This window comes from Leopardus geoffroyi, chromosome E3, assembly GCF_018350155.1.
Source record: "Leopardus geoffroyi isolate Oge1 chromosome E3, O.geoffroyi_Oge1_pat1.0, whole genome shotgun sequence".
Classification (NCBI taxonomy): domain Eukaryota; kingdom Metazoa; phylum Chordata; class Mammalia; order Carnivora; family Felidae; genus Leopardus; species Leopardus geoffroyi.
The window spans coordinates 9269499-9283303 of record NC_059340.1 but is presented as its reverse complement, the minus strand read 5'-3'; the positions used below and the strand labels follow the sequence as shown (position 1 = coordinate 9283303).

The following is a 13805-nucleotide window of genomic DNA, read 5'->3' as shown; positions in this document are numbered from 1 at the left end:
GAGTATGGAGGTTCCTCAAAAAACTAAAAATAGAACTACCTTACGGCCCAGCAATTGCACTACTAGGTATTTATCCAAGGGATATATGTGTGCTGTTTCGAAGGGACACATGCACCCCAATGTTTATAGCAGCACTATCAACAATAGCCAAAGTATGGAAAGAGCCCAAATGCCCATCGATGGATGAATGGATAAAGAAGATGTGGTCTATATATACAATGGAGTATCACTCGGCAATCAAAAAGAATGAAATCTTGCCATTTGCAACTATGTGGATGGAACTAGAAGGTATTAATGCTAAGTGAAATTAGTCAGAGAAAGACAACTATCATATGACTTCACTCCTATGAGGACTTTAAGAGATAAAATAGATGAACATAAGGGAAGGGAAACAAAATAATATAAAAACAGGAAAGGAGACAAAGCATAAGAGACTCATAAATATGGATGACAAACAGAGGCTTACTGGAGGGGGTATGGGAGGGGGCATGAGCTAAATGGGTAAGGGTCATTAAGGAATCTACTCCTGAAATCATTGTTACACTATACGCTAATTTGTATGTTAATTAAAAAAATAAAATTTAAAACAAAAGTGAGACTATAAATCAGTCATGAGGGTGGAGCCCTCATGGATGGGATTAACACCCTTGTACAAAAGGCCCCAGATCACCCCCTTGCCCCTTCCACCATGTGAGGACACAGTAAAAATAGGGGTATCTATGAGTCAGGAAGCAGGCTGTCTCCAGGAATGAAATCGACTTGATCTTGAATTTCCCCAGCCTCCACACGGTGAGAAAGTAAATTTATTTTATGAATCACCAGAACCATCAGTCTATGGTATTCTGCCATAGCAGTCCCAAAGGACTAAGACAGGGGTCATTTCTCAGAGGGCCTGAGATAAGCAAAGCAGGGCAAAACAGGATACTTTGCTCCATAATGCTAAATGCCAGGAAAGCATTAATTGTGGTGAGTTGTTTTTTTTTTTTTTTATGAGTACATTCATTTTAATTTTTTTTTATAGTCTATTTTTGAGAGAGAGACAGAGTACGTGTGAGGGAGGGGCAGAGAGAGAAGGAGACAGAGTCCAAAGCAGGCTCCAGGCTCTGAGCTGCCAGCACAGAGCCCAATGCAGGGCTTGAACCCATGAACTGTAAGATCACGACCTGAGCCAAAGTCAGACGCTTAACTGACTGAGCCACCCAGGTGCCCCTGACTGTGGTGAGATTTAAAAGGCAAGTACTGAGTCTCAGTTAGAGGCAGAGGATGCCATGGCCAAGCCAGGAAATAGACTATAAACCAGGAACAGATGATGATAAGTACAGAGCCTTCAGCTCTATAAATGCACAGCACCAGGAATCTTATATACATACTTAATTTTTAAAAATCAATAGTATTTCTACTTACAATGGCCCTGCCTCCATGGAGACGTTGACATGTGCTTTGATTTTCAAATCTTTCTGAATTTTCGGGTCGCAGGCTTGCCTGAAATTGCCCAGGTAGATTCTACCTGGAATTATTTCAACAGGGTAGGGCTGAAATGCATCCAGTTCCTGAAAGGAAGGAGAAAGTACTATATAGAATATGTATGGTATATAATAATATAATAGTATTTTCTTTCCCTAGGGAAGAAATTTTTTTTTATTTTGTTTTGTTTTTTGTTTTTTTGTTTTTGTTTTTTTGTCTCTCAAAATGTGGCTTAGCAAACAAACTTAAAAAGATAATCCAGAGGGGCGTCTGGGTGGCTCAGTCAGTTAGGTGTCCAACTCTAGATTTCAGCTTGGGTCATGATCTCATGGTTTGTGGGTTTGAGCCCCACACTGGGCTCTGTGCTGGCAGCGTGGAGCCTGCTTGGGATTCTCTCTCTCTCTCTCTCTCTCTCTCTCTCTCTCTCTCTCTCTGTCTCTCTCTCTCCCCCTCCCTCCCTCCCCCCCCCCTCTCTCTCTGCCCCTCCCCAGCTTGCTCACTATCTCTCTCTCTCAAAGTAAATAAACTTAAAAAAGGGGCACCTGGGTGGCTCAGTCGGTTAAGTGGCCAACTTCGGCTCAGGTCATGATCTCGCTGTCCGTGAGTTCAAGCCCCGCGTCGGGCTCTGTGCTGACAGCTCAGAGCCTGGAGCCTGTTTTGGATTCTGTGTCTCCCTCTCTCTGACCCACCCCCATTCACGCTCTGTCTCTGTCTCAAAAATAAATAAACGTTAAAAAAATTAAATAAACTTAAAAAAAAAAAAAAAGATAATCCAGAACAGTGAATGAGATGGACATGTGGGCATTCAGAGAGACTGACAAGAACTTGAATAAGAAGTTAGAAGGCTGGTAGTAAGAGACGGGCGGAGCCACTGAATCATTGTACAGCACATTGCATCTGAACACCAACATCCCACTTACCCCCACGGCACCTGTGTGCACTTTTCTGGGTGCATGAAAATTGGTGTCTAATCCCCCTTGACACAGAACTGTGTAAATCCAGGGCGTGCCCAGTAGGATAGGGAGAGGGGACAGCCCTACATTGTGATATATCATAATTATATAATTACTGAAAGGATAGCCTTTTAATTATATAACTGTATATTATAATTATATCCTATTATTTTTGGAGGCCACCAAACTTTTAATACCTTCTTTAAAAAAAGAATGAAACTACCCACATAGAGCCTATTTGTCATCAGGAAATAAATTCTGAGGAGTTCTGATGTAGACAGGTAGGGAGAACAGGACACCACTTAAATGGAGACTCACTGCATTCCAGGTCCAAAGTTATGATATGAAAAATTGGGGTTTCTTTGAAAAACAAAGATCCTACATTTCCCAAAGCACGTTCTAGGAAACAGTGGTCTCTTCGCAATGCACTATGAAAAAAGCTTCAGAGAATCAAGTACATATGGGAAGCTGTACCTGACATCCCCATCTCAGAAATTGACAATGTACAGGGGTGCCTAGGTGGCTTAGTCGGTTAAACATCTGACTTTGGCCAGGTCATGATCTCATGGTTTATGAGTTCGAGCCTCTTGTCGGGCTCTGTGCTGACAGCTCGAAACCTGAAGTCTGCTTCAAATTCTGTCTCCCTCTCTCTCTGCCCCTCCCCCTCCCTCTCTCTTTCTCTCTCTCTCCCCCTCTCCCTCTCTCTCTCAAAAAATGAATAAATGCTAAAAAAAAAAAAAAAAAAAAAGAGAGAGAGAGGGTGCCTGGGTGGCTCAGTCGGTTAAGTGTCCGACTTCGACTCAGGTCATGATCTCGCGGTTTGTGAGTGCGAGCCCCGTGTCAGGTCTGTGCTGACAGCTCAGAGCCTGGAGCCTGCTTCATAGTCTGTGTCTCCTCCTCTCTCTGCCCCTCCCATGCTCATGCTCATGCTCTGTCTCTCAATAATAAATAAATGTTAAAGATAAAAATTTTAAAAAAAGAAATCGACAGTGTACATTACCAAGTAAAGGTTCAAGAAAGTCCTGTGATTAAAAAAAAAAAAAATCCGCTCATTACAGTCACTATAGAAAACAGTATGGAGTTTTTTTAAAAACTTAAAAATAGAACTACCATATGATCCAGCCATCCCACTTCTTGGTATATACCCAAAAGAAATGAAATCACTATTTTGAGAAAAGAATATCTCCCATGTTCCTTGCAACATTACCCATAGTAGCCAAGACACAGAAACAACCTACGTGTCCATCGACAGATGAATGGGTAAAGAAACGTGGTATGTATACAGAACAGAGTATTACTCAGTTACCAGAAAGAAGGACATCTTGCCATTTGTGACAACATGGGTGGACCCTGAGGGCATTATGCTAAGTGAAACACAGGAATATCTCCTTTATTATGCTTCACTTTATTTTACTTCAAAAATACTGCCTTTTTCTTTTTCTTTCTTTTTTTTTTTTTACAAACAACATTTGTGGCAATGCTGCATTGGGCAAGTCTATCAGTGGCATTTTTCCAACAGCATCTGATCACTTCTCTCTATCACATTTTGGTAACTCTCACAAAATTTCTAACCTTTTCATTATTATTCTATGTATTATGGTGATCTCTGATCAGTGATTATGACTCACTGAAAGCTCAGATGATGGCTAGCATTGCTAAGTAATAAAGTACTTCAAAAAAATTTTTTTTGATGTTTATTTTTGAGAGAAAGAAAGAGCACACAAGTGGGGGAGGGGCAGAGAGCTAGGGGTACAGAGGATCCAAGGCAGGCTCTGTGCTGAGAGCAGACAGCCTGATTCAGGGCTTGAACCCATGAACCATGAATGACCTAAGCCAAAGTCAGATGGTCAACCAACTGAGCCACCCAGGCTCCCCAGTAATAAAGTATTTTTAATTAAGGTACGTTCATTGGTTTTTTGTTTTTTTTTTTAGATGTAATGCTATAGTGCACTTAATAGACTACAGTATCGTCTAAACAGAACTTTTATATACACCAAAAAAAAGTCATCTGATTGGCTTTATTGCACTATTTGCTTTATTGTAGTGGTCTGGAACCAAATCCACAGTATTTCCAAGATATGCATGTAAGTCAGATAGAGAAAGACCAATACTGCCTGATCTCACTTATATGAGGAATCTAAAATGGCCAAATTCATAGAAACAGAGAGTGGAATGGTGGTTGCAGGGGGCTGGGGGGTAGGGAAATGGGAGATGTTGGTCAAAAGGGTACAAACTTCCAGATATAAGAGGCACAAATTCTGCGGATCTAATGTACAACATGGGAACTTTAGTTAACAATACTGTAATGCAGGGGCACCTGGGTGGCTCAGTCGGTTAAGTGTCCCACTTTGGCTCAGATCATGATCTCATGGTTTGTGGGTTCAAGTCCCGCACCAGGCTCTGTGCTAACTTCTTAGAGCCTGGAGCCTGCTTAGGATTCTGTGTCTCCCTCCCTCTCTCTCTCTCTCTTTCTCTCTCTCTGTCTCTCCCCTACTTGTGCTCTGTCTCTCTCTCAAAAATAAATAAACATTAAAAAATAATTAAAAAAAAATACTATATTGTACTTGAAAGTTGCTGGGAGAGTAGATCTTAAGTGTTCTCACCACCACACCAAAAAATGGTAATTACTTTTGAGGTAATGATTAACCCCACTTGGTGACCACTTCACAATATACACGTGTGTCGAATTAACACCCTGTACCCTTTAAACTTGACACAGGCTCTGTGTCCATTATATCACAATAAAACTGACTGAAAAAAAATTACAAAATCTGTTTCAAGGAAAGAGGATGAGAGTGTTAGAAAGTGGTTAGAAAAAAAATTGTCATCAAATGCTAATTTATAAACTAGTTGGAAAACAGCCAATAAAGCATGCCAGTCTAAGACTACTCTCAAAATGTGCCTCCAGGGAACTGTTGAAAATCTTCCCAGTGGTTCCCTGGGCTGAGTTTTTGTAGCTCAGATGCTTGTAATAATACAGTAGCTACATATTTATTGTTGGTATGGGTTGAAAATCTACTTGTGATATTTAGTAAAATAAAACCCAGGCATAATGTCAAGAAAACAAACAAACAAAACCCACTAACATTGTATACACTATTGTTTCCAATATGATCTGTTTAGAGGTCCCTTTTTTCCACGAGTGTTTCACGGGAAATGCTGATCTATGTAATTTCAAAGGTCAAACCTAGCTCTAAAATGCCTCTGGCCCCAAGATGGACTCAGAAATAACATCTGGGGCGCCTGGGTGGCTCAGTCAGTTAAGGGTCTTGATTTCGGCTCAGGTCTTAATCTCATGGTTGAGATCGAGCCCCATGTCGGGCTCTGACCTGATAGCATGGAGCCTGCTTGAGATTCTCTCTCCCTCTCTCTCTGGCCCTCCCCCATTTGCAGGCATGCTCACTCTCTCTCTCAAAATAAATAAACAAACGTTTTTTAAAAAGAGAAAGAAATAACATTAAGTGATGAGGGACCATAAGGCAAGCCACTGACCAAGCACCAAGCACGAGCTAGCACAACCTCCCCACCCTCCAGGTGGGATATGTGTGACATTCCTGAGGCACTCCCGGCTGCCCAAGGACAAAGGAAAGGACAGGAAACAAATGGTTAAACTGATAGCATCTCCATCAGTTTACAAATATCTCATGAATCGCCTAATCCCCAAGAACTCCCTACTATCTTAATGATAATGCTTTCCTAGAGGGAAAAACAACCTTAGCTGGACAATAGCTAGGGCTCCAATAATCTGTAAATCCTCTTTGGCATATGGAAATCCCTTTAAGAAACTTCCTCTGGACTTTATCTCCCCCACCTCCACAGGATACAGGCAGTCACTCTGCACAGCCCCAGTGCAGCTCTTCCTGCCCATGGGTTCTGTCCCTGTGCTTTCATAAAATCACCTTTTTGCACCAAAGACGCCTTCAAGAATTCTTTCTTGGCCGTCAGCTCTGAACCCCACCATCACCCAAAAAGTTCAGCATTAAGTCCCGCAGGCTACTTGGCTGTTCACTTCAGAGGCTTCAGAGCCTTCTGGCCTCAGCACAATGGCTCTCCCAGTGAGCCCACTGCAAACCCACATTCTTCCCAAGCTGTCAGCCTCAAAAAACCTTTCTCCAAGAGCAGACACCAAGCCGAGACAATTCTCAAGCATGTGAAAGGGACGAGTGACCCTTCCACCTGCAGGCAGGCCTGCTACTGACCCAAGGCTTCCCCAGAGCCCGGGCTGACACCACCCAGGATGCTCAGCTTGCTGGAGCCAAACGAAACCCTCCTAGTTTCATCCGGAAAATCTCACTGAACACCCGACACAGATCTGTCTGCTATTCCCGCTGCTTTCAAACCAGCTTCCTTTCCTGTGGCCGTGTGGCAGGGAGAAAACACGCTGTGCTGTAAAGGGCAAGGGCATGTTAATTCTAGATGACGTGGTTTTGATACCTATGTCGACAAGGATGTCCAAATGAAGCCCACTGCCCTTGCCCCACACTGCCGCCTCCTCCCGTGTCCCCCCCCACCTGTCACCCACACCGGGAACCAGGGCACTATTCCAGGCTCCTCCCTCCCCCACCATGTCCTGCCCCCGCCCCCTCCCTCCCCAAGTCTAATCAGTGCCACTGCCTAAGTGCTTCTTAAAGCTGCCCTCTCCTCGCCATTCCCAGACCCACCTGCCCCCCACGGGTCTGCTTTCTGCACTGCAATCACCATCTTTCTCAAGCGCGATCTGACGGCACCAGCCACCCCGGGCTCACCACCATCTCTCTCTAGTGTGGTCTTCACATTTTAGTCCCAGAAGCTTTTGCTCTGAGCGAAACTTTATTTAAGGGAGGCCACATGTAAAATAGAGGAAGTTGCCAGTGGCTGCATCTGAAGCGGGGTTCAGTGCCCCCATCACCCCTCCTGGGAGTTCCTTGGGGAGCAGCAGGGACACCCCTGCTTTATAGCACATCAAAGCACATAGCAGGAGGCGAGTGGGGCTTTCATCCTTGCCCAGGAATTACTAACAAAGGTCCCAAACAGAGACAAATACTAGGTGCCTACATTCTATAGAGGGCCACAGATCCCGGGGCAGAACTCACCCCTGCAGGCACTGCTAGCTACCACCACCAGCCACCCCTTTTCCCAATCTATGCTAAGACTGGGGCCAAGGGCAAGTCACAGGTGTATACACATGTCAACGCTGACCCAAATGTACATTTAAATATGTGCAGTTCATCCTATGTCCGTTATACTTTACTAAAGCTTTTTTTAAAAAAGGGCAGGGGGTGAGTTATCAGCAGTGTGATGTTTGCAGAGAAATGCTTATTTCACACACTAAAAGGCCAATAACGGGGGGCTCCTCTCGGAGCAAGGAGTGTCTGGCAGGATGGGGAGACTGGCTATACACCTGGTGAGCTGAAAATCAAACCATGGTTACGTCAGACGAAGGAGGGCAGGTAGACATGAATAGCCTGGATATGGGAACACGTACAACCTCAGACAGGAGTCTCTGCCTTTGTGCCCAGGCTGGCTGGGGCAGCTGAGTCAAGATAAGGAGCAGCTGCAGCAAGGTCGGCCTGGGTCTCTTTCCTTATCATCACTCCCTTGTGGCTCCTTCAGGGATTCAGGTGAAGGAGTGTGGACATGGTCAGGGGTCACGGACTGCCAGAGGAAAACAAGGAATTGGGGGTGCTTCTGGCAGGAGGTCTCAGCGGGGTTTTCTGAAAGATCCTTAGTAATAAATGGGCCCCCTGAACCAGGTCCCAGGAAAACCAGCAGCTAAGGCCACCGGCAACAGACAGAACAAGGCTGGGCCAGAGTGAGGAGGCATTTCCCCACCACTGAGGGCAGCCAGTCAGACAAGATGGGTCCCACTCTGGACCCCCAGCACCACAGTCACAGGCCCAGGAGCCGGGAAGAGAACAGAGGTCCCTATAGCTAACCCACCCCACTTGCAACTCCCACCCCCACAAACCGAAGACTGTCTTCCAGCTCTGTGGGATGGAAGAACTGAGATTTGATCCAGATCTGAGAATGGAATGGTACACGAGCCTAGCTTGCACTGCACTGAATCTTTTTACTCTCCTTCAAAAAAATTATTTCACGAGCGCCTGGGTGGCTCAGTCAGTTGAGCAGCTGACTTCAGCTCAGGTCATGATCTCACAGCTCGAAGGCTTGTGAGTTCAAGACCCACGTCGGCTCTGTGCTAACAGCTCAGAGCCTGGAGCCTGCTTCCGATTCTGTGTCTCCATGTCTCTCTGCCCCTCCCCCACGGTCTCTCTTTCTCTCAAAAATAAACATTAAACTTTTAAAAATTATTTCAAAAATATACAAGAGCAGAGACGCACATCATAAACCCCTGTGAAGATCACTCATTTGCAAACATGACCAACTAGTGGCCAATTTTGTTTTCTCTACTCCCTCACCAACTTCCCAACCCACGCTGGATTATTCTGAAGGAAGTTCCAGACGTTATATTGTTTTACCCATAAATATTTCACCATGTATCTCTAAAAAAATCCAGTTTATATGCACACTTCCCCAATCATTTTAGGATTAGATTGGAAGTGGCCAGAATTTATGAATCAGCCTAAGACACTAAGGGCAAAAAGCTAAAGGCAATTATCGGAAAGAAGGAAACCCCCCCAGAATGTTTACATTCCACTGTCTTCAGACCCTCCAATAAGCTTGACACTGCCTTCCAGGGACCAGCACCACCCCCACCCCCCTCCGGCCTGCAGGTCAAGGTCACCCCTGCATCCACTTCTCCTACTCACCAGCTCCTTCTCCTTCCGGTTTGGCTCTAGGAGGTGCCTCTGGAGGCTCCAGATACCAAGGGTGCCCCTGGTCTCCCCTGCTAGCCAAGAACTCTTCATAGGTAGGGATGCTAGCTCACCCTTTCTTGGGTCCTCTGGACCAGTCAGGGCTTGTGGGTCCAGACAGCTGCCAATGGAGAGGCAGCCTCAAATCATGGTGCCCCTGCTGGTCTTTGGTGATGGCCCACCACCTGGAGCCCCCTCCCCTCAGGGATCCCTCCACTCTGGATGGGCCCCACCTCTTAAACACCACGCTAACTCTGGCTTGAATCTGGCGGTGATAAATTCGTCACAGTAGCCTGGACCTCCTGCTGCCCCAGGTTCATTTCCCAAGCACAGGCTCCTACATCCCTTCTACCTTTCCCTGTCACTGGCCTCCTCTTTCCTCTACCCCAGCTCCCTACCCCTCCGTCCCCTGGGAAAACCGGGCTCCCACCTGAGCCTGCCTGTGCTGGATACCCTGCCTTACCTGTGGCATCCAGATGATCTTCTGCGTCCGGAAGAAGTGGTATATGGCCGAGAAGCCCTGATAGCCTCCTCTCAGGATGCAGACGGGGTGGCGGGTGAGGTTGGCCAGGGCTCTGCCACACTCGACGGCAGCTCCAGGCACCAGTCCTAAGAGCAGAGACCAAAGAGGTGAATGTCCCGTGTGCTCACCATTCACCCTGAGCTCCAGTAGATGGTCACCTGTCTGGAAAAGCAGCGGTCTAGGAAACTGAGCAAATATAAATGGAGAGGAGTGTTAATAACTAAAATTTAAGGGGCCCGCCTGGGTGGCTCAGTCGGTTGGGTGTCCAACTTCGGCTCAGGTCATGATCTTGTGGTTAGTGCGTTTGAGCCCTGCGTCGGGCTCTGTGCTGACAGCCTGGAGCCTGCTTCGGATTCTGTCTCTCTCTTTCTCTCTGTCCCTGCTCACTTGCTCTCTCACAAAAACAAACATTAAAAAATAAAATTTAAAAAGCCACTTGCTACTAATTAAATTGTTGCTTCTTTTCTGTAAACTCTTAAATTGTATAGATCCCCACGTTATTGCAAGGAAAGATGATTTAACAGAGAAATCTCTCTAATATATACACACAACACATATCGTATACCAGACAACTCACCTAGTTAAAGTGTATAAGGTAATGGTTTTTAGGGTATTCACAGAGTTGTGCAACCATCACCCCCCAAAAGGCACTCCTGCACCAGTTAGGTTTCGCTCCTTATTTCCCTTCAAACACCCAGCACGAGGCAACCACTGATCTAATTTCTCTCTACAGATTTGCCCATTCTGCATGTTTTGTGTAAAGGGAATCATGCAAATGGTGCTTTGGGTCTGGCTTCTTTCGCCCAGCATAAGATCTTCAAATTTCATCCATGTTGTAGCGTGGGCCAATACTCTGTTCTTTTTTAGGGCTGAATACTATTTCATTATGTGACTGTACCGCCTTTTGGTTTATCCATTCATCTGCCAATGCACATAGGGCCACGTCCACATCTTGGCTACTGCGGATGGTGCTGCTGTGAACACTTGCACGCAAGATTCTGTGGGCACGTTTTCACGTACGTACCGAGGAGCAGAACTGAACCATACAGTAACTCTACATTGAACTTTAAAAAAAGTTTTTTTAATGTTTATTTTTGAGAGAGAGAGGCAGAGCATGAACTGGAGAGGGCAGAGAGAGAGGGAGACACAGAATCCAAAGCAGGCTCCAGGCTCTGTCTGCACAGAGCCCGATGCGGGGCTCAATGAATCATGAATCATGAATCTCAAACTCATGAATCATGAGATCGTGACCTGAGCCAAAGTCAGATGCTTAACCGACTGAGCCACCCAGACGCCCCTACAATGAACTTTTGGAAGGAAATACCAAACTGTTTCACAGCACCTGCACCACCTTACACTCAGACCAGTGAAGCAGGAGTGCTCCAATTTTTCCACACCCTCACTGATGCTCGTTAGCATCCGTCTTTTGGATCGTGGCCATTCTAGTGGGTGTGAAGTGATAGCTCATTGTGGTTTTGACAATGTGTTCATCTTAAATGCCCTCGCTGATCCACAGAATCACCAGGAGACCATATGCATGCATATAGATATATAGATATATAGATATATAGATATATAGATATAGGTATGGCAGGAAGTTTACATAATTAAGGCTAAGCCAAGATATCCCAAGGCCAGGATCTGAGCCTTAAAGAGAAATACCATGCAGCAGACTCTGGAGAGCCAGCTAAAGGAGAAAGGGAAGGGCACAGACTCGGGCTTCTATATCGAACCTTTGTCCAAAGAGAGAAAGCCAATTCCAGCAGGGGCTGCTGAGCCCAACAATGGCCTCCAGACCTGTCGGGAGAGACTGTATCTGGACAAAGAACCTGTAGCTGGCAAGACAGGCGCCAAACCCTATCCTAGAAGGCTGGGCTTGGAAACCAGAATGCTGGGTGTCTCAACACCATCTCCCTCTTGAGCGAGAGGCTGAATAATGGCTAAAGGGTCAGAGGGCCCAGGAGAGGGGAGTCCCCAGACACACTGCTGTTGCCTTTAAACCAGACAGCTGCTCCCCCACCAATGTCACATGACTGGCTGGAAGCCTATCCATTGGGGTGCCATGGGGTCAATGGAAGAAGGCCAGTTTCCAGGAGAATAATTAGAGATTCCAGGGGAGAGCCATGAGAATAGCCAGGGGCCCAGGCTACCCAGCCATGGATACCATGGGGTTAATATTTTTAAAACCTTAAATTCATTTTTAATCCCATTAACCTTCAGTTCTCCATTAACACGAGGCTTCATACATGTTGAACTGGGCACCCACTGCTTCAAAAGGCCGGGACGACTTCCAGGCCAAGGGGCTTTCCATTCATCAGGGAGCTTTAAGTTCAATTATTTTTGGTCCTCAGCACGAGGACAATTGGCTTGAAAGTCAGGCTGTGTTGAGAGAGGAAGAAAAAAAAAAAAAAATTCCCAAAGCTTCCCCCATGGTTGTTGTGAATGCCCCAGCCCAGGGAACTCTACCCACACATATCAAGAGCCCAATTTGGGCAAGGGTGGGGAGTGTCTGTAATCCACATGTTACAAGGAAGGAAGGATGGTTTAACATAAGGGAAATGTCTCTCCTACAAGAAGGGGGCTGCCCTTGGCCTGGTAAAAGGAGTTTAGAGAAAGAGCCCCAGGGCAACATGGGTGGCTCCGTCGGTTAAACACCCAACTCTTGATTTCGACTCAGGTCATGATCTCATGGTTCGTGAGATCGAGCTCCATGTCGGGTTTCATGCTGAGTGTGGAGCCTGCTTGGGATTCTTTCTTTCCCTCTCTCTGCCTCTCTCCCCACTCACTTTCTCTCAAAATAATAAAACAAATATTAAAAAAGGAAGGAAGGAAGGAAGGAAGGAAGGAAGGAAGGAAGGAAGGAAGGAAGGAAGGACCGACCCACCGCAGAGGCCAAGACAAGGAAAGGTACTCTCTAGGTTCCTAAGAAGAGATCCAGCTGAGAAAGTGAAAACACCTCATCTGCAGCAGCTGGGGGGTCCTAAAAACCACCTGTGCCCCATTTCTGCCACAGCAGGACAGGAGGGTGATTAACCTAACGCTGGATAGGAGAAAAGTAGCAACAGCCCAGGGACCAGCAGCACTCATGGAAAGCCTGAGAAGGAGGGCACAGAGCTGGGGGTAGGGAACTGCTCATGACTCACACTAGATGGGGACATGTCAGCCACAGACACAGCAAGGACAAAGGCCCGTGGCCACAGGCCACACAGGTGAGCTACACCTCACCAGGAGGGCAGGAGAGATGGACCCCTGCTTCTAGGATGTGTGATGGAGGCTCCACCCACAAACAGATTTCCTTGGAGGGAGTGGGGAGGTGCGTGCTTAACAGTAGGAAGGGGAAAGGGATCATGAGAGAAACCTCGAAATGGTCTTTTACCCCAAAGACTGCGTTCACCTGAAAGCTGCCATTTTAAAGGAGAAAAGAGCCTTGACTGGGCAAGGTGTAGATATACGTGTGCGTGCAGTTTGAGGTCTTGCTGTGTTGTTTTGTGGTTGTGGTTTCCTGAGGAGTGAAAATGGGGGTCCCGTGGCAAGGTGAGGTCAGCTATAGAACGTAGAGGGTGTTATCTTTATTGACAACCACTTCCTATGGCTTTAGGGTCCAGCCCGCAATCTTAGGATTGCAGACTGGAACCCAACAAGATAAGCTTGGGGGAACAGGGCACAATTTCCTGACTAAGGACCTCCAGGAAGACTGGTTTTATTAAAGGTGGAAACCTGGCGCCACCTAGTGACCACTGCGGTGTGAATGCCCCGGGGCCATGGAAACACCCACACCTATTGGCAGCTGAGCCAGAAGAAACAGAGCCTCTGTGCCCCTATCCCTCACTCTCTGCCCTTCCCTGCTCACGCGTGCTCTCTCTCTCTCAAAATAAATAAACATTAAAAAAAAATAAAGGTTGAGGGGCGCCTGGGTGGCTCAGTCTGTTGAGCATCTGACTCTTGATTTCGGTCAGGCCATGATCTCACGGTTTGTGAGTTCAAGCCCCGCATAGGGCTCTGCACTGGCAGCACAGAGCCTGCTTGGGATTCTCTCTCCCTCTGCCCCTCCCCTGCTTGCTCTCTATCTCT

At 46.5% G+C, this 13805-nt stretch overlaps 1 protein-coding gene across 5 annotated transcripts in view; it reads right to left on the bottom strand.

Moving 5' to 3' along the window:
• STYXL1 (serine/threonine/tyrosine interacting like 1) overlaps positions 1 to 13805 on the bottom strand; it is a 91411-nt gene that overhangs the window by 24988 nt on the left and 52618 nt on the right. For all 5 annotated transcript variants that reach the window (XM_045460399.1, XM_045460394.1, XM_045460398.1 and 2 more), the window contains 2 exons: positions 9675 to 9820; positions 1405 to 1550 (listed from right to left, as the gene is read on the bottom strand). In XM_045460399.1, coding sequence (XP_045316355.1) covers positions 1405 to 1550; positions 9675 to 9820 — 292 coding nt within the window. The remainder of the gene's footprint in view (positions 1 to 1404; positions 1551 to 9674; positions 9821 to 13805) is intronic.